At 38.5% G+C, this 26,166-nt stretch overlaps 1 protein-coding gene across 1 annotated transcript in view; it reads left to right on the top strand.

Moving 5' to 3' along the window:
* Window positions 1-26,166, top strand: part of dally (division abnormally delayed protein) — a 156,090-nt gene that overhangs the window by 58,213 nt on the left and 71,711 nt on the right. Inside the window, exon 3 of the mRNA XM_090413514.1 lies at window positions 8,640-9,334. Within this exon, the coding sequence (XP_090269640.1) occupies window positions 8,640-9,334 (695 nt within the window). The remainder of the gene's footprint in view (window positions 1-8,639; window positions 9,335-26,166) is intronic.

The following is a 26,166-nucleotide window of genomic DNA, read 5'->3' as shown; positions in this document are numbered from 1 at the left end:
TCACGGGGGGGAATATATAAGCGCGTGATATATAAGGGAGCTCAACAAGAGCAGAATCTGGGGGGGGGCGCATTACCTTGATAAGAAAGCATGTTTATATTGTCGTTTTTCTCCCATTTTTTTTTCTTTTCCCTTCCCTTATCACTTCTCATCCCCTATTGTCCCTGTTGACAAAAAAAAAAAAAAGAAAAAATCGTGTCAGTGTCTACCCTCTAGTGTCATCAAATGGTGACGTTTCCGACATGTTGTCGGTGTCAAGGTGAAGCTCGGGGAGGGAGAGAGTGAAAGAAGAGGAGGGGAAAAAAACAGCACCTCTGCCAAGAACGTGAGCTCGTTGTAATTCTTATTTTGTCCACCACGGTGTTATAAACACAAGAAAAAAACTTCTCGTACACTCTTATCGCTTTTGTATTAAGCAATCGGAACACCTTTCAAGGAAGTATCCCGAAGGCTCTCTCCAAGAGTTCAAAGACCTGTTCTGGCCGACGCCTATCTGATTAGTCCGGTAAAAAGATGTCGGTCTAGTCTTGGGGTTACTAATGGTGTAACACCTGCCGCGGGTCTTGGTATAAAAGGAAAAAGGAGTGGGAAACTCATTTCCAGAAAAAAAAAAAAAAAAATGCTTCGGAAGAGTACGAATGTATTAAGGCGCGCATGCACTATTTTTAGGAGTCGCTTTCAGTCTTCCTCAAACCGCATACAGACAGACATTTCGGGATATTGAATCTGATAGACTTTCTATGAGCAATTGGTTCAATTTGAAGTCTCGTCTCCATGGCAACGTATTCAATCCCAAATATGTCAGTTACCATATTTAAAACAGTAATAAATAGCAGGAAGTAGTATACTTGTTGGTTAATATGCGATGCTTCTAAGAACCTAGAAGGGGGGCAGAATTGGGGGGGAAGGTAAAGAGGATTGGCTGCTGGCAATACTTCCGCGTCTTTATTGAGATGTTGGTGGTGGATAGTATTTGCACAGTCAGCATTTATCTTCCCACCCTTTCATTGGCCTGTGAGAACAACGCTCCACTTGGCCTTGAGGTAGAGCCATATGTTCCTTTTAACATCGCCTGGTATTGGAAAGATTAACTAAAAAAAAAAAAGTCAAAAATGGCTGTTCACTTTCTCTGTTCATCAAACAGAGGCAGCGAAATTCTCTTCCTTGAACAAGACAGCTGCAAGGTCAGAGCAATAGGCACAGTTCTGAACATGATACACGTCTACCAACGTACACCATCTCCGTATTGGAAGTTTAGCGGAAGATGGAAGCAAGGACGTGCAATTCATTAGTGGGTCACCAAGTCATCCCTTATAACTGATGGATGCTGTTTCGTTTTCCAGGATATAAAAAAAAATAATCACCTTCAGATCTACAAACTATGAATGCAGAACTCATCCGCTAGATGGAGCCACACTAAACCTACAGTTAATTGGGATATTAAATGTTTTTCCAGAATTATATAAATTAAATGGATATTAAATCCAACATAATTTCAGAGCCTAATTTATATAATTTTTCATCGCCGAATTGAAGCCTTTTGGCGCTATATTTTATTAATACTTGATGCGCCGACCGAGAGTTCGCTTACGGAAAATACACCTCTCCGACGCTTCAAGTTCCTTAGTACCGAGAGTTTTTGCTCTCTTAGGTTTCTGCCGAGTCTTGCCCCGCTGAGGGGGAGGGGGGGGGGGCTTAAGATTTCGGAAGAGTTTTGCCTGAGAGAGCATTTTGAGTCTCTGAGGTTGGGGAGGGGGGAAGTGTTTTCCAGCGTGGTCCGTGAGGGGCCATTTCGGTGGTGCTTTTCCCTAGAATATGAGCGGTTCTGCTCAGTGGCAGGGTGAGCCTGTCACTGAATGAACCAACGCTGAGTTGCACGATCTTTCGGTCACTCGTAGGGAATGATTAGGGGGGGGGGGGAGTCACCTAATTTTTAGAGATTCAAACTCATTAGAATTTCAAATCTCATTGGTTTTCGTCAGAAACACTGTTTAAGTAAAGGTGGCGCTGACGACAACCAATGAGTTTGAAACAGCTGTCAGGCTAGTGAAATCTTATCCAAATGGACCAATAGGAGGCGAATATACGGGCGCTTCGGAGTGCGTGTTTCCTATTAGGTTCGGCTAGGGCAATTCGTAGTATGGCGACGAGAGTATTCCCGCAAGCTCTCTGGTCAACCCGAATACAGAAACTTTTCTAGTTTCTGTATTCGGGTCTGAAATTATGTTGGATTTAATATCCACTTAATTTATATAATTTTGCGCCTTCGAATTAAATTAAAGAGCCTTTTGGCTCTTTAATTTTATTTTTTCCAGAATATTTTCTTCTCTCATAATTTTTATTTTACATTTTTATATTTTTTTAAAGATAATTATGGTTTATTTAATATCTCTATTTGAAATGATTGAAGACTCAAAAAGACGTGATTCGCCATAGTATTTTTGCAAGTTGACGTCATTACCGCAGCGAGTTGAACCTAGACTTTTGGCCTGTTAACTAAAAATGGCCCGTTTAGAACCAAAATTGAAGTGACCAAACGAGTACTAAATTTCATCAAAATCCGTCCAGCCAAAGCAGTGTTTTGAATGAACGGATTTTGATTCCCAAAGTTGTATTCTGTTCATATATATAGCTTTCTGAATTTTTTCTACGTTTTAAATAAAAAAATAAATGATTACAATCCAAAAACTGAAATTTTTTTAAAACATCCAAATATACCGTCTTCCGTCGCAGTAGTGTTTAAAGACAATGCCCTCCCTCCCTCCTTAGTTTAGACATAAATTGGTAGTGTAGGGGGGAGGTGATAACTGCCGAACAGAGAATGTTCCCGAAATCAACGTTTCACATAAAACAAAACATCCTGTCTTCTTCAGATTCCTCCCATCTCGCTATTCATCAAATAAACTGTGTGCCGGTGATAAATGGAGGATCGTCCGAAAGTGTCCACCGTTACACGAGAGTCCTCTGTCGGTAAAATAAGTAAAGAGCATTGAAACGCTTTCCGGGGATCCTGACAGCTGCCACCAGCTTAGGGAACCCGCGATTTGCACTTCAACATCAACCTGGGATGCTGATACAGCAGCAGCTGTGGGAGGGAACAGGTCGTCTGTAGACACATGCCTTTCATTATGGCCTCAACCCAACTCCGTCTTTTCTGCCAGTACGTCTCAGACTCGTGATTAGCGACGCTTGAAAAATGCCCCTGTCAACGGGAATTTTTTTTTTTCCCTTCTGTCTCTTCCCTCGCGTTTTTTTTTTTTTTTTCTCTCTTTGCGATATGAGAGAAATTTTGCCACGACTTTTTCTTCAAGCTCTATACGTCATATGAAAAAAAAAGAAGAAAAAAAGACAATTTATTCTAGTATTAAATGGTGCGAAGTCAGAGAAGGTTCCGATTTTGAACTTTTTCTATTTTATTCCCAGTAATCTAATTGAATCTCGCGCCATTTTGTATATTCCACTTTCTTCAATTAAGTCACGAAATTCGTGCATTGATGATTTCACGCGATTCTTCAACAATGTGAGTTGCGTATGTATATTTCGTTTGTAATCAACATTATTATTATTTTCTTTATAATAGTTGTGCTTTTTTTCGTCTGCAATTTTGCTGCTTTTATGTCTATTTTTGTATTCATTCTTGCCTTCCTTTTGAAAATTTTATTCTCGTCTGCTGGTTCTATTTCCTGCTTGCTTTGCGTGTGCCTATTTCGATCGGTTTTCGTCTGTCCCCGAGTCTCTTTTTGACCTAGATAATTCTTAATCTACTTTTAAGCGATATCTCCACTGATCGGAAGATCAAGAAAGGGGCGGAAATATATCGAAATTAGAATAAAGCCGCCTGGATTATTTGAGGGGATGGGTATCACTTTCTCTCCCCCCACCTTGACATTTATCAAATTTTATTATTATTATTATTCTTATTATTATTATCGGCCATGTATAGCCTTACATATTACATAAAAGAATTTTTTCGAACAATAAAACTGCCAAATATGGCTTGTTTACATAAACCTTTAAGGAGAAATTCATTTGATATTTTCTCGTGACAGACCCCTCCTGCCGTCAGATAGGCGGCCAATAGATTACGAATGCTATTACTATGGCACCCACCTGTCTGGTGACTAACCCTGCATCCATACCTAAGCTGCGGAGAGAGCGATTAACCTTTCCACTTTCCCCTCTGTACTCTTCCCAGGTTTATGAATCATTTTACAACACGAATGATGAACTGTCGCCAAAGGTGAGTTTTTGGGAACATGCATATTGATCGAGCCCTGAAGGTAATTACAGTGTGCGTCAACCACAGATGGCGCTTCCCGCCAATGAATATTTTTTGGACTTTAAACTACAACGTTCCCTCCTCTAGACACTTAGGAGAACGAATGGAATGCAGAGTTTCTTTCTTTCTCTCTCTCTTTTTTTCTTTCATTTTTTGTTCCTATACTGGATATGTCCAACAACTTCACGGTAATTCTATTTTACGTTTGGATTTTTTTCTCAAGGGCATTTTTTTTTTCATACTCGAGATTGCATAAATAAGATGGACACGAGTCGATCACTTTACACGTGTGCAGTTAACAAAAAAAAAAAAAAAAATTCCACTCCTCTGAAGTAACTGTCTTTAGTAATTATAAATATGCAGACTAAATTCGAACGTGTAGCTCTTTGAAAGGGTAATTTGAAGGCACCAACTTTGTTCGTTCTGCTTTCTACCAGAAAGTGACGTCTCTAATGTCTGAGTGAAACTATTTTAGAGTACCCGGAGGTTGTTGTTTGGATTTAAGGTTAAAGCAACTAAGGCCAGTCTGTTAATTGCGGAGTTTTTCTGCTTTGCTGCGAGATTTAAAAAAACGGACTTTCAGGTAGAGAAAATCTTGTCACCTCTGCATCAGATCGGCTAACTCACCTTCAAATAAATAAAACTCTTATCCCTTATAAAGATTTTCGAGTCATAGATAGGATTCGAACGCAGGTCTTTCAAACCAAATAATATTCGTCGTTAATGGATGAATCTGAGTCCGACGAACTGTTTGCCCTTTTGGTAATCTCTTCCCCCCCCAATCCCCCCCACCCCTGCCATGGGCATGAATGTTTGAATATGTTTAGATGGGAGACGTATTTCATAGTCCGCTGTGAAACCACCACTGTGCTAATTGGGTGCCTGAAATGACTCGAAAAAAAGTTTTATTTTTGGTCGCTATAGATATTTTCGAACCTGTAGCCTACCTACGATAATAAATGTGCGATAAGTTTACGTTCATCGGCACAGGAATTAAGTTCTGTGAACCATTAAAAGAATTCTGAAACGCCATATTTTAGTTAAATACCACAGACAAAATATAAATAAATATTTAAAAAAAAATCGAATAAGTTATACTAAAACGAGATATTAACAACAACAACAAAAAAACAACAACTAAAATATTTCTCAATATCCCCAATAAAGCTATACAAAACGTGCCCACGTGTATTTCGTTCGCGCTATACTAAAAATGAAACTCGTGCAGTTCTGTGCATTTCGCTCGCGCTATGCTAAAAAAGAAACTGACGCATCATGTGCATTTCTCTTTAGCTTAAGAATACCACTTCCATCATAAATAAGAGCGCAGATTTTAGTGCTCTTATTTATGATAGAAGGACCCCCCCCCCCACTCTCCCAAATGAAAGAAAGAGCTTTGAATATTTGTACGCAGGTGCGTACAACAGCATATTTTCACAGGGAATTACATATTTTGATGACTATTGGAATATCTTAAACATTGTATGGATTCCAAAAGAAACGCATTTTCTTTCATTTTGTTATCCGGAAGCATTTCTGTGGGTTTTGCCAAATAGTTGCCATAAAAAAAAAGAAAAAAAAACTGCATTAAGAACATGAAGCACTACTTGCAGTACACCGTTCTCAATAGAAATATTTTTATCACAGCCATTCATTAACTTGGTTCGCATTGGCTGCTCGTCAGCTCCCCATTTTCTTTTTTTTTTAATCTTTTTTTTTTTTTTTTTATTCGTGTATGTAGTTGAGAATTTACCACCTGGCTTACAAGAGTTCACGTCATAGGGGTTGCGCATCCTCACATACTCCGATCAATAAGTACTTTTTTTTTTTTTTTGGTTGATGCTACCTTTTTCTGTTCGACATGTCTTTCAGTTGGCCTTGAACCTCCGGAGGTGCTGTCTCTATCACAATGGCTATTGTGTACAGAGCCGGATAGACGAAACCATCTATTCGATGATGACTCCTTTTGCCCTCATTGTTGTTCGAAGTGCATTGTGTGATTTTCACCTTCTTTTTTTTTTTTTTTTCCCCTCTTCTCTCCTTCCTTCTCCATTCTTCTTTACGCTGTTTCTAACAATCCTTTGCACCAGTGAACGCTACACAGAGATCATTTCCCATATAAAAAAAAAACACTTTTTTTAGGCTGATTTGAAGGAAAATAGAAAAACCAACACGTGTTTGATTGACAGAAGTTACAGGATTGGTTTACGACATACTTAAGAGGAAAACTGTCTTCTGAGACTTCGTTTTTACTGTTTTTTTTTTTACATCTTTAATATTGTTAAGTATTCGTTAAATAATCCTGATAATGCTATAAAAAAGATTAAATAGAACTCACGTATTTTGAAAGGTATTTACGTGATTTCTCTTTCAGACCCCCCCCCCCTCTCTTTTAGTCCACTGAAGTACTGTTTATTTATTAAAGACGATCAATTTATAAATAATGAATTAAACGCAGTGTATTGACTTCTTTTTATTCCCTAGCGAGTGTTTCTAGAAACATTTAATTTGTGTAATTACTTTTAACTTAAACGTATTAGTGTTTTGCTGCAGCTTGGTCAAATATTTATATACTTTTCAGGGCTACTGAAAAATCTGATTGGAGCAATAATATATTATTAAAAGACGTATTTAATCCTCTTAAAATTCATGCAGCTCTTTCAGGGATTGCGAAACATAATAGAAAAATAGAGTATGTATTTAATGAGATACTGCTCAACAGACGGTGATTATGCAGTTGATTGATAGATGCTTCTGTTTTGTGGATAACTGACTGTTTTTAAATGATCTGTAGCTGTTCAAAAGTTTGCGACAACAGTCTAAATTACATTCCAACGTTTCTGACATATCTTATGTGTTTATTCTTTCTAGAAAACAGTAACTATGTTAGCATGTGTTAATACGTTCAGAGTCCGCACGGTTAGCCTAGTGGCTGTTCACTTCGCCACCATATGACTGGGGAAGGAGTGTCCCAGGTTCGATTCCCGTCGAAGACGTGAGGAACTTGAGGCTCTTCCTCAAGCATAGCCAAGTTAGCCGGTCTTGGACAGCGGGCAGTAGGGTTTTCATCCCGCAAGCAGGCAAAACGGCCCCGTGAACACACACGGATCTACAGCCATAAATACGTAACCCCCATGAGGGGGCTCAACTCATGGGGGTTAAAAAGAGAGGAAACTCCATACGAATAAATAAATACGTTCAGAAAAAAAAAAGACATTTCTGATTAAAGAAAGAATAAATAAAAGTAAATTATGTATACATTTAAAAGTATACTAGTTTCAGCTATTAAACTTCAATTGAAATTTCATTAATCAATAGACTACGGCCCTCGTGTATGAGTTGCTTTGGTATTCCTTCTACGTAAAACATCCAACCTCCGAAGAGTGTTTGATCAATCAGAAACTGTGCTGAAGACCCAAACATGGACGTTTTTAAAGACTGTTAAGCGTCCAGGAAACACATCGGGGGGGGGGGGGATCGTCTGCCACCTACAAACGTTCACGAACATCCATTTCATTGTATGATTCGAACCCATAGCCTGCAGGTTAGATGGAGGCCCACACTATCCGCTTGGCCAACTAAGCCGATGAAAGGTGGACAGATGCAAGTGAAAGGCAGATGTAATAGTAATTGGGCACTGTTTCACGCCAATTGGTCCTTCTCGGTCGTAGCTCTCTTTCTGAAAGTTATACTGTACACAACCTGTCACAATAATATTGTCATTTACTTTTTACCTTTGTTGTATAAATTACTAAATGTATTAATTTTGAAATTTAGACTTTATTTATATATCTCTACAAGATCCTATTCCTAAAATGCATTATTACCTTATTAATAATTTCATATAGATAAAGTACTTAGTACGGTAATTACTTGGAAAAATTTGTTAAGATGGAAATAAAACCAGTTGTAATAAAACTCGTTCATAATCTAGGACCTGCTACTATAAAAGTTTGAAAACCTCTGTAGTAGCTCAGTAAATAAATAAATAATTTTTAATAATTGATAAACGACATTTTTAAGGTTCATTCTACACTTTATGTGAGGTACAAAATTGTTTGTTGGTGACTTAGACGGATGGGACGTCTTCAAGAATGAAATAGGCGTGTCATTGTGGCCGAACGGTAAGATGGCTGTTCACTCAAGCTTACGCCACATATATTGAATGGGGAGGATCGAAATAAACAATATTTTAAGGCACTGGAGTCGTTATTTTAAGTCATTTCTAAATTACTTGGCCCAGTGATTATGAATCTATGCGTCATTCCATTCATTGAGTCGAGAATTATGTATTAATTTGATTTTTCTTCGAAAACCAGTTTCAAGATATTAATTCCAACGTTTGTCTTTTTCTTTACAGATATTTTCTTGGAGATGGTGCAGTTGGCCGAGAACAGCACAAGTACTTTGTTTTCTGAGGTGTATCGGACGATGGATACAATGGCAAAGGTTCCTATAGGCCACTTGTATGCCGACCTTCTGGCCTATATCAGTGGACGGGATATCGACGTTGAAGACCGAGTGTTGGCCTTCTTCGACTCCCTCTTCCCCATTGTGTACCATCAGTCGATTAATCCCAAACTCAAGCACTTCACCGAGGAATACCAGGAATGTCTTCGCGAAATCCAACACGAGGTTCGACCTTTTGGTGACCTTCCGTACAAGATCGTTCTACACTTGAGTCGTTCTTTCGAAGCGGCAAGGACCCTTCTGCAAGCCCTCCATCTAGGAGTGGAAGCCATCAACACCACGGAACACATGGACTTTGGCGAGGAGTGCAACAAGGCTTTGGTGAAGTTAACCTATTGTGCTCATTGTCAGGGATGGGTGGCAGTCCATCCCTGCAGTGGATATTGTCTCAATGTTTTGAGGGGATGTCTTTCTAGTGTGTCCGAGCTCGATCAGGCTTGGGGAGACTATGTGAGCGCTTTGGAACGTCTTACGTCGGGTCTAGTGGGTACTTATAATATCGAACAAGTGTTGAGCACTCTCGATACTAAGATATCAGAAACAATCATGTATGCAATGGAAAATGCCCCGGATGTTACGAAAAAGGTAATTAAAAAAAATATTCATAATATATAGGATCGTATTTTTAGAATTTTTTTCCCCAATGCATTGTAAAAATCAGTATTATTGTTTTTATTCCAATGATTCGTTTATAACATTCTTCTTCTTCTTATTTTATTTATTTATTTTTTTTTTTTTTATGTAGAGAGTAGAGCTTCGGCGCGCGTTAAATACCATAATTTTTGTTGTTGTTCGTTTGAAAAATTTTGAAATCATTGGTTTAGGGGAGATAAACAAATATATTAAAGTATTCTTTTCAATTCTTTACTTTAAATTTTCATAATTAGAAAGATAGCTTTGTTTTCATATAAATATTAACTTTAATCGGGAAGAAATGCATGCGCCATCTATAGTGCTTTGAAAACAAATCCATTTGGAAATAAATATTTCTGTTAACCTTAATAAAAATATCCCCACTCTGTTTAAATACAGCATTTACTGTTTACAAACTCTAGTTCCTTTCAACTGTAGCGCGAGGAGCTACTTGCTCGAGCATGTTTATTTCATTCGCGTGTGTCTCGCACTTTTCATTGTTGACTTTTCTACGTCATCCGCTAGTGCTGATTATAAATGGCGCACTTTAGAAAGTGTGCTATTTAAGATGAAATTTAAAAAAAAAAAAATAATAATAATAATAAATGTTTTATTATTATTATGAAACCTATCGTGATAAGTCCTTGACCCACATCTTTCTTATTCTCTGCTTCCTCCTTATAAAAGTTCTCGTATTTTTCTATTGCTTATTGTACATCTGGATGATTAAGCGGTGCGTTTCAACAGTGACTTCGTTCTTGTCACATGAAAATAGTCGTACATCTTAAAGAATAGCGCGCGCGCGCGCCACATAAAAAGGGGAAAGTTGGAGGGAGGGGGGACGAAGAAAATTGGAAGTCCTTGACAGTAGAAGTTACTTCATATGTATGAGGGAGAAAAGAATCTTAATCTTACTAGAGGTTGACGGAGGTCATCAGTTTGATTGTAATGTCTCATATGGCAGATTTAAGTAAGCATATTTTATAATTACGTTGCCTAACCAATCGAAATAAGCGGGTAGAGGTGAACATGCGCAATTATGCTAATTTTTTTTTTTTTTTAAACGGTTGTTATCGCATACACTTGAAAGAGAGAGGGGAGAAATTCGACCAGAGACGCCCACTAGGTCTATAGTTCCCGAAACTTTGAACTATAGAGCTTCTAGTCTAGGCATTTGATATAGTGACGGAAGTATGGAATCGGAGCGATAGAAAACTTCCGGCAAGAAGTGCATGCAGGAAACATAACGGAAAACCGGGCGGAAATTGCATGCGAATAGGTTTCGGAGATCTTAACTGTTCGAGCTACGAGTTGTCGAGGGTTTTTTGGCTCGTGTGTGTGTGTGTGACACACACACACACAGAGTACTTCGTTTCTGCTGGTAAACGACGTATTTGTTTACAAATGGGACGAAATACAGTTGAAATTTTACGTCGGAATTCAATCTTTATTGAATCCAAAGACGGAACGCCACATTTCTTTGAAGATTTATTTCAAAACCCCAAGCATTAGTCGTAAATCGATTTTTTTTTTTTAAATCAACCAATGAAATCCCAAGAATTGTGCGCATGCGTACAACATTGTCGTATCCGACACACTTATTCATTGTTGATTTTCGCACCCGCACCAACTCCAACATCCTCCTATTACGAAATGCGTTTTCCTCAGTCTGCTTTGCTTTCCAAGAATTCTTTTGTCCCAATATGTAATCAATGAAATGAGTAATTTCGCATCACTCCCGCCTGAATCATAGCTGCAGCGCGATTTTATTACGGAAATCTAAAAAGAAAAACTTCTATTTATGGCTAATGATGTTGTGGGCTAGGTAATCATTACGTTTGAAAGCCACGTCAGGTTTGGATTTGCAGGATGCGTTTCGTAATTGCCACGAGTTCGGTTTGTACAATCAAAACAAACTCAGTCAACAATGAGACCACTTAGTTTAGCAGGGATCAGAAATATTTCTGGGATCCTACGAAAATAAATTGGAAAATATTACACCCTACACTAGTACCAGAACGGACTATGTTACAGAGCTATCTTAAGCCCTTAGCTATCTTAAGCCGTACTCGTCCCGAGGATAAGGTGACTAGCCCTATGTCTCCCGGTATATTCTTGTGTGTTCAGGGGCCGGCTTGCCTGTTTGCGGGAGGAAAAACTCCAGATAAACTGAGGAAAAACCCTACTGTCCACGCCAAGACCGATTAATTTGGCTATGGCTGAGGAAGATCCTTAAGCTCCTCACGTCAGCGACGGGAATCGAACCCAGGACACTCCTTCCCCAGGCATATGATTGCGAAGCGCATAGCCACTAGGCTAATTTTTTTTTTTTTTTTTTTTTTTTTTAGCCACTAGGCTAATCGCGCTGACTATACTTTTAATAATAATAATAATATTTTATATGTACGAATATCCATTCTATTCCCTCCACGGGATTTGAACCCTCACCTTATTGGTTGAAAAGCGGATAGGCTATCCACTTGGCCAACCAGATCGGACGCCAGGAATATTTATAAGAATTTTTTTTTAAATTGAAGGTAAATTAGCCAATCCCACACGGTGACGGAAAGTTTTTCATCCAAGAAAACAGGCAGACCAGACAAAGAACACACCTGTTTAACAGACCAGACTTAATACACTAATCTCATGACTTAGTTGCTTCGACCATGATTCTAAATAAATAAATATAAATAATATAAAATCATCTAATGCCTTTTATTCCTAAAAAGATTAGGTAGAAGTCCTTTAACTTTTTTGAAACACGGGGTGACTCTACCCTTGAGCCATCACTGACAGTAAGCTCAACCTATAAATGAATCAAGGATTTTATGGGAGAGAAACTCCAGAAAAAATGTCGCCATCTTGTGGCCCTGACTCCTGTTTATTCCTGATAGGTATATATTATGTCCGAGATACCATGAGTTCTACGGTAGAATTTTTTAAGCTGTGGAGTTAAAAAAAAATAGTTCTCAGAAAAAAAAACCTATAAAAATTGACTAATTTGGGAATTAGCCGAAGAAACGTCTATAAAAAGGTCCTTCAGTTGGCGACTAGAATCGAATCTATAGCGATCTGTTTCAGACAGCCTGTGCTATAGAAACAAACGCCACTTAAAAAAAAAAATGATATTTCATAGTCCAATACAAGATTGGATAGAAGAAAATGGGATACTGTATCGGGGACAGCATGGTTTTGTGAAGGGTAGTTCATGCCTCAGTAACTTGCTCACGTATTATAAGAGAGTGACGGCTGAGCTGGATAAGGGTAATGGGTTTACAGTAATTCTACTAGACCTTGCTAAGGCCTTTGACAGGATACCATATGGAATTCTAATCAGTAAATTGCAGCATATGGGAATGGACATAGGGTTGGTGAGATGGATAGGAGGGTGGTTGACGGAGAGATATCAGAGAGTGGTTTACTCAGGAGTAGAGTCCACAAGACGGCCTGTGACTAGTGGTGTGCCACAAGGATCTGTTCTTGGACCACTGCTGTTTAATTTGTTCATAAATGATATAGGAAAGGATCTGAGAGGAACAGTTCATTTGTTTGCGGATGATGCGAAGTTGGGTAGGGCAATAGTGAATGCAGATGACGTCAAAATTTTGCAGGATGATTTGGATAGATTGGAGGTCTGGGCTAAGGAGAATGGATGTCAATTTAATGTGGCAAAATGTAAGGTTATGCATTTTGGGGTGAAAAGATTGGCGGCAGTTTACCATTGGTGGAACCGTGCTCCAGGAAATTGATGAGGCACGAGATTTAGGAGTGTTGGTGGATAAGGAATTGAAATTTAGGGGACACATTGCAAAAGTGGCCAAATCAGCTCATCAAATCACTTGGTTGCTGAAGAATACATTGACAAGCAGAGACAAGCAGGTTATTGTTCCTCTGTATCGAGCCTTGATAAGACCCCATCTCGACTACTGTGCTCAGATTTGGTCACCTAGGTTTCTTCTTGATGGGGAGGAGGTGGAGAGGATCCAGAGGCGAGTGACCAAGATGATAGCAGGTCTGTGGAATGAACCGTATGAGAACAGGTTGAGGATTTGTGGGTTGCAAAAATTGGTTGATAGGCGGAGGAGGGGGAGATATGATTGAGACATTCAAATTACTGAAGGGTTTCTGTAAAATTAATTCAGAAGATATCTTTGAGAACAGGGCTGGTTGTGGGAGGACTAGGGGACATCCATGGAAACTGGGCAAAAGTGTGGTTAGTAAAGGTGTTAGAGCTGGGTTCTTTACTTTTAGAGTGGTGAATGAGTGGAATGCGCTCCCTGAGTCTGTGGTGGATGCTGTGACAGTGAATGAGTTTAAGGCGAGGTATGATAGATACTGTAAGAATGTCGAATAGTTGTGATGAATAGGATTTGGGGCCTCCCTCGATGAGTCTAATGACTCCCTGGAGTTGCCCGTAATAATAGTAATAATAGTTAAAATAAATAGATTTAAAATACTCAGATTATAAGACTTGGTAGCTAATTCAGAAATGCATTTCGGAAAAATAGTTTTTTTTTTTTTGCTAACATTTGTAGCTTCAGACTGCTAATCTAGTCCAAAGCACACTGGGTTCGAATCCCACAGTGGGCGTGCGTGGATGTTTTGTAATGTCTTTAAGTTGTAGATGGTTTTCGTCATCCTGTTTGAGATTTCAGTCCTCCATTCTCGGAGGCCTGAATGGCTTCGTATTTCCCCCGACAGGTGGCGCTACCTTCGACTGGGCAATTCATTACCTTATACGAATTGCAGTGACATTTTGATTTCTTCGTCTGCAGCCGTAAGAGGTGAGAGCACTGTGATCAAAACGCCCTCTTTTGGTATTCACTGAAAACTCATTGTCCGACATAAGTTTAGACTGACCACGTGACAAGGCCGTGCTGCCTATTAGGAACTCGGGAGGCGTCCATCGATGGGTTCATGAGCTCTTCAGAAGTGGAGCACGTGTTTCTCTTTTCTTTTTTTTTTTCTTGGGCGCTAACGATGCTATCGACAGAAAGATCTTTTTCTTGCGGGGAAGAAAGGGGATGTCTGTCGTAAAACACTGCGGGAAGAACGGCCGTGTCAAGAGCCGAACTAAGCGGTGATGCGTGATTCAAACTTTGTTCGAAGCAAAAGGAAATCGTCGCATTCAACCCCGCAATATGAAAAGAAAACTTAAAGGCATCCTTCCAAGAAGATCACCCGTTACCATTAACCCCCTCCCCACCCCCATCGCCGAAAATTTCCCCCTCTTGATCACACAATACCTTTCGGAGCAGAAAAAAAAAAAAAAAAAAAAAATCAGGAAATTGCAGTTAGTACAGAAAATGCGACGCCATCCCGATAGTGGACTTAGAAAAGCCGAACTCATGTGCGGATATTTGACGATACGGTATTTTTATATTTTCCACCCGAGCGAGTGCCGCGTCATTGCCTTTTATCGGTAGCTATTTATCTGGAAATATGGTCTTGAAACAAAAGATCTGCCTTGTGCTAAATGCGATGGCAAAAGTTAAGTGGATGGGGGAAGGAAATAGAAGCAAATAGATCAACATTATAGCTTTACTCGCCATGTATGATATCCATTAGAAGACATCGGGTGAAAGATCTACATTAAAATAACGGCTTTTTATAACTGAAAGTTTTTGCCAGTAGGTAGCATGCAAAATACGCTAGCAGCAAATGAGATTGCGTCATTTAAAAATAACAAATGGCCGAGTATAATATTTAATATTTGCTTGCAGACATTATCCTCAAAAAGTGAAAAGGCTAAAATAGGTGAATAGATATTAAAAAAAAAAAAAGCTTTTGATTTCGCTCTTTGATGGAAGGTTTAATATGATAATTAAATAGATTTGAAGTAATATTTGCCTGCAAAATGCACTGGTTGGATTGCTCTGTAGTTCGGGAGTTTTTTAATTTGCAATCACCAATTTTTTTATTTATTTATTTTTTTTTTTTTATGTAATTGATATATATTGGAACAAAATTTTGCAGTCACTTTCAAAATTGATTCTCCCGACCCTTGTGAGCCTCTCTTTTATTTATAGGTTATTTCTACATAGTCCGAAAACCCTTTTCTAGAGACCCAACGTGGAACTTTTTCAAGCCACTTCAGGCCTCCAGTAAGCAGGGCAGTTACGTCACACCGGGAGATGAAATTCATCTACCTACAGACAATCATACATCCATGTCTACGGATTTTGAACCCGCAACCTGTTAGTCGGATATGCTTAACCACTTGGCCAACCCAACCAGGCCGGCAGAGTCTGCGTGATTGTCAGAAATTTAAAAGATGATTGTTTCTCAAGTCTCTGATTTGATCCAGTTCTGATATTTCGGTCTTTGAAGGCTCTTGGAAATCTCACACTAAAATCTTGGTCCTTTCTTGGGTCTTTTTTGACTAAATTCCTTCTTACTCCATACACGTTTATTTAATTGGCTGACCATTCTGTTATCTGTTTCTAGATTGAATTTGCCATCTCCACGAAAAATTTTGTGTCCAATGGTTAACATATTTTAACTGTTCTAACGGTTCTCCATTCCATGCCTTGTTTATTTTCATAGTTTTGGTCTTTTGTATTGCTGATTTTCTTGTCATATTTATTACAGAAGTTATTCAGTTTAGTTCAGGAATCGTTCAGACTTATCTTATATTTATTCAGAAGCAGGGGCGGCTCGTGCATAAGGCACTACGGAACTGCAGCACCCCCAATTTTTCTCGATATACAAATATATTTATTAATTTATTTACATTTGCTTGTAATATTTAATTTTATCATCAACAATCCTATACAATTCTCTTATTTTGTATAAAAAATCCATCTTGTAGCACTTAGGAGGGCGAAGGACGCTAGCAGCACTGTGTTTACCACAGTGCCATATTGCTACGACCACAAGCATATGCAAGTCATAGCGTAATGCGGCGCTGTCTGTCGCGCAGTTCCACTGTTGTTTACATGCAGTTTGCGACAGTGTTCGTAGTGCTTATCGTGTTTACTCCGTCTCTTTAAATATTTGGACATTACAATTAAAGACATAACATTTGTTATAGTTTTTATTTTAGAACATTATTGGGGTTATGATGATGGATTTTATTTTTAAGTAATTTTGAATTATACCAAACTGTATAGTTTTATCGATAATAAACAATATTTTTTATGTTAATTTTTTTTTTAATGTTTACCATAATTTTGATATTTTATCCAAACACGTATACACTGTACTGACAGTGTGTATGTATATTTCGAAAGTTGTCCCCCCCCCCCACGATTTCAAGCCACGAACCGCCACTGTTCAGGAGTTATAATATCATTTGCATAAAGTTGATTATTTCCAATTTTCATATCAGATTTAATGTCTTACAGAAAAATTTCAAAATTGGTAGGAGGTACAGATGACCAAAAGTTCTCCTTGGTCCCTAGAGCAGTGATATTGGAATGTCGAATGCTTATTCTATCTATGATGGTTTACAACCTTTGGTGGATGGGATTTAACAAAGAATCTACTCCAGACATTCAAAAGATATCTTTTATCTTCAGTATTATGATTTGCGATGCCTTTTGAAGTATATTTTCTCCATTCTTAAGATTTTTCCCCCCTAATAGTATTTGTGTCTTTACTATTTGTTAAATAATTTGTTATTTTTAAAACTACCTTTTTTTTTTTTAACGGGATCCTCGTTTTTTAACCGATAATAGGCATGACGTCATCATTCATGATCGCGGTTTGGATCTTTTCTTCATGTGAATTCGTGCAGACCTTGTTGGAACATAATCTTTCTAAGGCCTTCTGGACAGAAATACAACAGGCGTTTGCCATTTTTTATTGAGTTTTGCACTTTTTACTTCAGGTTTTCTTAAAATATTGTCTCGTTTCCTACTTTACTGAGAACACCCAGATATACGTTTGATAGGGGAAAAAATTATTTTATTAACCAACTTTGGAGTTCGACACGTAGTGTAATAAATTAGTACATATTTCATTTTTTAATTCAAAAGAATTTTTAATAAAAATTTTTTATGAGTTCTGTATGTTCCATTTTATCACCGAGAACGAATGACCTATAGTCATTGACTAAGATATGACTATATTTATTTGTGGTGGAAGAAATGAGGCTAGTGTATTATGTCTTTCTGCAAATTGCGTATGTTCTTCTGCCGGTTTGCCTGTTTTGAGGGAGGAAAAACCTGTTGCTTCCTTATGAGACTGGCTAACCATTTCTTAGCAAAGCAAAAACTGTTTTGTTGTATACAGTTACGAAAATCATGCGGGAAAAGCTTAAGAACATACGCGCCATACTTAATAATTGAGTAGTTCAGTTTCTTCTGTGCCCATATACAGTTCAGCGGAATTGGTGCGGTAATGAATGATGACGTCATGGCTTGTACAGCGATAGTGAGTCACAGAGAGAGTACATCTAATAGGCTGATGAAAAACGCAGCTCCAATTAATAATTAATGATTCTTGTTGCAATTGTTTCTATTGAATGAGAAAGCGTTAAGAGTTACCCCTCGTAACACTGATAAAGAAATAAAGGAATTTGCTAAATGAATAATGTGAGGTCGCTTTTCAGAAAAAAATTGTTTCCAGTAGAAATATTTGCGAATAAACACAGTTATTTGTGTGAAAGGTCATTTGGTTTTTTGCGGACGTCAGGGGTTATGGGAAAGCAGGTATTGAGAGAGATCTACGATGCAGACAGACACAAACAGATAGAATAAGAAGGGGGAGGGAGCTAAGGGTAGTTTGAAGTGCCAATAAAGAAGAGAATGGTAGAAGTGGAGATAAAGAATACGAAGGTGGTTAACAGATGGCGGACCTTTCTCCGGAAGAAACTGACAGCGGAGTAACTATTCCCACAGGACTATTTCGCATCTGTGTGTGTGTGTGTGTGTTCGCGCGCTTTGCCTCAGAGCGAGAACGTACCGTTTTGCGACCGTAGCGTGTTGTCACGAAATGAACCTCCAATTCCTCATACGCTGACAGCCACGTTACCGAAGTTTGCCCTCTCAATCGATATCTTGAATGAGATCGGTAGGCGAACGTGTGCACCTTTTGCGCAATATCGTGTTCCCAAATATAGATCTACATGGAACTCCGTCGTTTTTAAATCTGCTACCAAAATTACCTTCGCTATCTGAAACTGGAAGGAGGGGAAGGGGGAGAATGGCAACATACATTAACGAAATATAAAAAAAAAATTTAAGATTTGGCAAATTGCAAACTAACTCAGGCAATTTATAAACTTCTCCTAATATGTGAAATTAATTTTTTTTTTTTGAAAAATCAATCCCTATGCACTTTGTGCACGGTTCCTTAATATTACGAACAATTATCTGGACTGTTTGTGGGTATTTCCAAACAGGTCTCTTTGACAATCAACCGAATGATGACGCCAGTATTCAAGACTTTATTAAGGAGCTCAAAAGATATCTTTTTCAGATATGGTCCCACGACGGGGTTTATCCGTAGGGATAATTAGAGACCATCCCTACGAGACAGCATTATCTTTCCTAACTGCAAATGCAATTTGGAAGTTATTTTCTCCGAGGCTTTTTCCATTACAAGAAACAATGCAATATTAGAACGAATATTACCCTCGGCCTCCCCGCAGGAAACTTCGGGTTCCCATCGATTCTCCAGTCACGTGACCGCACAAAAGGGCTGCTGTTTAAGAACCTCTTTTCACCCCCCCCTGAAGGCATCGGTTCGTGATGTAACCAGGGTAGCTTGCGATAGCGGACGTGTGCCTGCTCTGCCTCCAACCACTTGCCTATAGACCGTCGATTGCGGAGGGAACGGGACGGTGAAGGGGTTATTTCACGCAACTTTGCGGCTGTTTCCTTCTTCGATTGTCTGATTGAACACACTTCAAAGATGGGGGGGGGGGGGGCTATCGAGTGTGCGCTTTGGTACTTCGGTGGGATTACCGCACATCAAAAGAACATATTGAAAACTCCAAGATTATAAACCTTGCTTACGGCTAAAGAGCTGCCGAGGCGGGAATGGGGGGAGGGAGGGAGGAGGAGTGTGCGGGGAGAATTCGTGGTGTACTCTACCTCCTGGAAACTTGTTTAACTGAGGATGTTTCAGAAGTGCTCAGAATGAAACTCGAATCACGTAGAACTCTACGTGATTTAGGCTTAACAGTTTACTTAGATTATACCGTTTTGCAACACCCACCAGCTTAAGCATGATCAAGATGGGGATAGAGTAAGAAAATGATTTGGATTCTTAAGCAGATTTCCTTCTTTCTGTGTTTGGTTTCTTTTGGCGGTTTGTTCTCAACAAATTTTTCGAAACTCAATCTTTTATTTATTTATTCCCACATTCAGCATTTTTCGTGTTGCCTAATATTGATATTTATTTTTATTACAGTAACTCTCCTATAGTCAGTGACTCATCGAGGTTTATACCACTAGAATCGTTCATTTATTTTCCACACACACACACACACAATTTTCATCATTCAAGCCATTCCTATTTTTCGGTGTGTGATGACGTCATCGGATTGAATCCAACTTTACTATCAGAGACCCCAGAATCGTTAATCCAAACCCCATCAAAATTTGGTTACAAACGTCTATATCTTCTTTTATTTTATTTTTTAAAGAGCACCAACTTTCACGTATGTCACAGAATCCTACCTAAGTCGAACCTGGCATTCTATGATGTCACAGATTCCTGCAATCAAAACACTGCTGGGATTCTCGCTGAACTTTTGACATATATTCATGTTCATCGAATCTAGCATACCACATTTCATATAGATTTTTGCCATTAGATAAAATCCTAATTTTTTTTTTTTTCATCGTATTCTTCATGTCATCACGTAACTCGCACTTTTTTTTTTCTCTCCCAGTCTCCGAGTTACGACCTCTAGTCTCCTACCCCCTCCAGTGAACTGTGTCAGAGGAACGGAAATACACCAGTATTCTGCTGTCCAAATTAAGCAGGATGTGACGTAATCACACCGCATTCACCTTGCCACAAGGTCTCTTCCTCAAAATCCGGGACGGTAATTAAAGGCAATATTAATGGTCGGATTTGATGGGAGATTCAGAGGGTGGTGTCTGCGCTTGTGCTTGGAGTTCTTTGAAAATTTCATACAAATCAAGAAATCACACGTCGTTTAAAAGGTTTTGCGTAGCTCTTCGTATAGAATAGAGGAATTAGTGCAATAATTCTCAGATAATTATAATAATAATTTATTTAATGTCTGTTAGTGATGCAGAAACGTTTGGTCGTGGACGACTGCGATCAGGTCTTAACAAAAACGGTCTGGAACTATATTCAGGTGACCACAGTAGCACAGTGCCTCAATGGGGATCAAAAGGATGTTTCGTTATCCGAATTCTACTCATTTCTTACAGGGTGATTGAAAACGGGTCGAAATATATGGTTTTATATAAAGGTGATGATACGTTGATATTTTAACAAAGTCAGATGTGTTAAGTGTATTATTAATTTAAAATACGAGACACTACGTCAAATTTGAAGATGGTTTAAGTTACTCTTCATTACCATTATAGCATTGTGCATCGTGCTATAAAATTGTGTCGTGTATCTTGGCCATGATGCACAACTGTTATGGCCATGTCTTGTGCATCGTCATGGCCGTTAAGAAAGGGTGAGTTGTGCATTGTCATGACCATTAATAAAGGGTGAGTTGTGCATCACAGTGACAGCTAAGTTACTTCCTAACCAAAACAGTTACTCATCATGGCCATAACGTTATCAATTATTTATGCATCATTGGCTATAAAAGTGACCATCAGCGATGATAAAATTCACAACATTAAACAGTAAAAAAAAGACTAAATTTTTAAGTCGAACTGAGTCAACACACGCAGCAGTTTACATCAACGAACCTCACCACAGGCGCTCTTGTTTCTTGCCGTGAATTTCCATTAAAAATATGATGACGCTTGTTCCAGAAATAGCTTTAATATTTACAACACTACCACCACCCATTGTTCCTGCTTCGTTCGTATACGAACACGTACTTTACCTTACCTTCAATGTTGTCTTTTGCGGTGTATTCATCTGGGTTTAATTTACTTCACGCTCATCCTCCACACACACACACACTTTTAAAGTTGCCTTACAGCAAAATTAAGAGTTGGTAGCGGAAACAATTTCTTGCATCATTAGACCAGAACCATCCAAAGTTAATATTCGCTTACATTACACCTGGATAGAGTAGACCCTTCTGTCTTTTCGCGTGGCTAATTACATTAGCTACTGACTGAAGATTACGCTCACCGTTGATCAATATGATATATTCCTTTAAGGGGGCCTCCCGTTTGCTATTAAGAAAACACTCCAGAAGGTTCCCTCGTTTTAAAAAACCTTCCCCCCCAACTAGCGGTTACTTCGAGTTTGAACAAGGGATGCGATGTGAATGGATTGGGGGGGGGGGTTAACTACTCCGGATCAACAGCGAAGCACAGCTGTGGGTGCCAAACACCTGGTGGTGGCCTAAAGTGTGCCCGGGATTTAAGTAATCACTCATTTCTTATCTGCTTTTGCTCTGGTGTGTTGTTTCAGCACGCACGCCATTTACGGTTGAGTAAATACAAATGGGTTCCCGTTGAGGGGTGTCTTAGGGGTCGTGTACTTGTCAGCGATACCGGAGATTGCACCTGGAATTAGGAGAAGACGATTAAGCAGAAGTTAGTGTGTCGTTTCCATGGAATTAACGATACAATGGAGAGAACGAAGCGTTATTTCTCCGTGAGAAACGAGGGTAGTCGTCGTGTCTTGTTCGGAAGCTTATTACAAACGAATTCCGGAAGGTCTTTGATCTCTTTATCGCTTCACGTCGTTGCCAAAACATATAACACGAGAAAAATGAATTCGTTTTGTTTTTTGCGACTCTACGCGTAATTTTTTCTGTGTTAAGTGGATTACGTCATTTTTGTTCGGCGCGCACACATGATGGACGTAGATGGCGAACAATACAATCGGCTTCAGATTTCTTTTGTTTGTCCAAAAGTACTGGGCGATAGCGTGCTCGGCTTAGATCTCGATGGCCATTGTCACATCAGATTGTGACTCATGGGAAGGGGATTGGGGTGACCGGACTCGTTCCCTTTTTAAAATCTGGAAATGACGCCTGGATGTCGCCTGGTTGATAAGTACGGCAGGGTGGGTCGAGAATGAATATAATTAGAAAATCACCACACGACTCTTCATGTGGATGACTCTTGCTTCGTAAGAGATTACTGGGTGATGTTGCTTGTGGATAAGAGTTCTTAATTCTTTCGTTCCATTAGATTCCTTAGTACATTTCTTCTAAATTGCAATAACTGGTACAATAAAGGAATGGTGTTCTGTGGCGGGCATATGTTTATTGGCTCATGATTGAGCCAATCCTCTTTTGTTTCACCTTTGATTACAATAAAAATTAAACAATTTATCTAAACTGTCTGCGAGAGACGGTTGTCTTTGTAGGCCAGTTTCAAGGTCAATGAAGAGATGTTGAAATCCTTGGAACCCTTGTCAAGATTTGGAATACATCCTGCAAACACCAAGGGGCACCTGACAAACTTGGGTTAATTTTATTTTTCACTCATTTTTACTACTCGAACTGTAGCCCTATCAAAGCCGATGATACTGTTAAAATGTTTCCATACTCTATAATAAAATCGTGATTTTATTATTCGACTTTTGGCATAAAATTGATGCTGAAGGTTTTTTTTCCTCGCCCGTTTTCATAACAATTTCTAACTATGGTTATCGGCTTTTATCGTCTGCTTTCAGTGACCATTTCTATCGATAATTATTGCAGCTTATGTCGTCTGCTTTCTCTATAATTTCTGATCACTGCACTGTGCGGTTATCTGGCTAGTATAACTTCAGCTAAAAATAATTAAAAATAGTAATTTATGCACATCAAATGGATATCGAAGTATATCCATTTAGTCTATATTATTATTATTATTTTTTTTTTGTGTGTGTGTGTGCGTTAGCCATTAGCACATAAAGTTAAGGCTAACTTTTAAAATGAGAAAATTATTTTTGAAAATAAACTACGCCTTCCTTTTTTTTTTTTTTTTTTTTAACAGAAAGATATCCGTGTAATTATTTCTAAGAGGCTACGGAGAATGGAATGAAGTTGATTGTGTTAACAAGGCTTGCAGTCAGCTGGTAGATGGTGTGTGCATGTGTCATACTGACCTATAATGGTGACACATTAAAACCAGACCGGTGTCGCAAGCGCACCCTGGGCCTCTAATTATCGCACCTTTCAGCAGATGTCTTACATTAAGTAGCGACTGAAATTTCAAGTCTTATTCAATTAAGACCATTGCATTGTTTGTATTCAGAGCAAATGTAATGCGACACACTAACTTTATTTAGTTTTTTTATCCAGACAGATCAACTTTTCGTTCTCCGTCGAATCTTCCTTTATTATATGCTTTTAATTTTAATATTGGCTAATTAATATACATGACAATTCTTTTAATTCGACTTTTTTTTTGTTAAAAACAGTCAAAATATAAAGTGTGGTTGGTTGCTCTAAAATACAATAAACTGACGAGATTTCTTCTTTTTATATTTAAATAGCGCGTGCAAAATTTTGCTCCATAATATTCATATGCGACCTATTTTTTTAACCATTACTTGGTATAATATTAATTATATGAAGGTCTATCAAGGAGCCTTCACTTCCATAGCTCAACGGGTATCAATAACGATACCGATTGTCACCACATTGTCCCCATGCAGGGTAATACCTCGTCCGAAGCAATCCCCCAAGTAAGAAATACATAACATAGTCGAGTTACAAACTTCAAAGTAAACGCAATCTCTTTCCAAGTATTCATGATTAATAAAAATATTGGAGACCGCACAGAACTGTAGAAATCATTGATCTCATAAAGAGCAATTTATATTCGTATTTGAATGCACGCCAAACACCTCATATATTCCGATTTCAATGAACAATACAGTGTGTGTGCGCATTTTAAGCAGACGAGCTATCCGGCGCGTGCTGTTCACGTCTTGTAATTTCATTATTGGCACAATGCCAACAATATGATAGTAGTACAACAATGAGTCGAAGCACGATCTAATACAGCTCGATGCATACAACTGGTTATATAAAACCGAACATCAAACCGACTTCAAAGGGGTTCTGTTAGAGCTACCATTGTTTTATTTTGGTGCGCATTCAACTATTCCTCAAATGAAGAGGAAACAATGGAATGGAAAATAGATAACGCGTCTAATCCCACTGGATAGAAACCTCTAGTATTTAATATCGCGAAATATTCAGGGCTTCCTGATAATGCCGTAGGCCGTCTCTAAACAGGCATAACGGAAAGCGACACTTCTACTTTTAACCTTTTCACTCTTTTGCTTTTCCACGAATAATACCAATTTTATCTTCGGTTATTCCCCAAAGTATCTTTAACAGGGATGGAAATAAATTCTATTTTCCGCTAGAGGCAATAAATTATTCTTCCCTCAACTAGTATGGATTTTGGCTAATAATTAATCTTGGCTAACGAATGCACGAAGTAATGAAAGTAGAGGCTTATCTGTGTGTTTGGACAGTTCATATTGTTTGCCTTATCTACACCATGAGGGTATTATAGTTCGTTGGGTTCCGTACATTAGCGTATTATTTGCTGGTTACCAAGAAGAGGACACGTTAAGTTGAAATTTGCTAACACTTTTAATCCACCCGTGAAAGAAATGTCCCTTAATAGTCTAATGATATGACTCATTCCTTCCCAATCTATTGACATTATTTTTAAAAGAAAAGAAGATATTAAAAATATGAAATCGGACCGACTAACGCCCATGTGATTATTTTTTATCCTCCTAACCCACCCCCAAGTGGGATAGCAATTATGAGCAATCCTTTATTAGGATTACTTTGTTAGTCTGTTCATTTATTTCTTATATTAGTGGATTAGAGTGGACGAATTTTCCTGAAATTTAGCATTCGAAACTTATGGGTAGTTTGTTAAGCTATTTCAAATATAAATTCTCCTCAATTTGTGTTTCTTGTTCTTTGTGCCCAACGACTTAACACCGCTCATATTTACCTGCGTCAACACAAACGACCTTGCAATTGGCGGTCAATTTCCACATCATATTTTCTTGTCAAAAATTTTATTATTACGCTATCCTTTACACGCCTCGACAAACTAAAGGAGTTGTCCATCCATTGTGTACGCGGTTACATAACTTTGATCGTACATCATTGTACAATGTAGCGAAGGAATAAAACAAGACTAGACAAGCTTGAAGGCCACTCAAAGTCCATGCGCTGTCGCTCGGATTGTTCGGGGAAGGAAGAATTTCAATAGGATGTAGGTTTTGCTTCCTCACACGCGTATATGGTTTGAAAATTTATAAATATAGTAACAGTATTCTTGATCTGTTTTCTAGTATTGGTCTTTTTTTTTTTTTTTTTTTCTATTTTGTTCCACGCGTGCAACTAATTGTTGTTCCCTGTATTTGCCATTGTTGTCTTTTCTCGGACTATAGTTTGAAGGACTTGCGGCTATGCAAAATAATAATTAAAAAAATTAAAATAAACTCTTCGGCTTCCTAGTCTAGTCATAGTACTAACATATTATAGGTTATAACCCTTTCGTGGGGGAGGGGGTCATACAGAAATCGTACCCCTTCAGTATAGGAGAGACAGTTGCAAAGTTTAGCATTTACACGACTCATTTTAAGGGGGGGGGGATGAAGAGGCACGCAATAATTTAGAACTCTTGATTAGGATGATGTCGCAACAGCCTTTTTCCAAAGAAGTATTTAACGACATTTTTATTGAT

The sequence above is a fragment of the Typopeltis vanoorti genome, chromosome 24 (genome assembly GCF_054136105.1).
Source record: "Typopeltis vanoorti isolate ZY-2024b chromosome 24, IOZ_Tvanoo_1.0, whole genome shotgun sequence".
NCBI classification, from domain to species: domain Eukaryota; kingdom Metazoa; phylum Arthropoda; class Arachnida; order Uropygi; family Thelyphonidae; genus Typopeltis; species Typopeltis vanoorti.
This window is presented reverse-complemented; position numbering and strand designations above follow the sequence as displayed.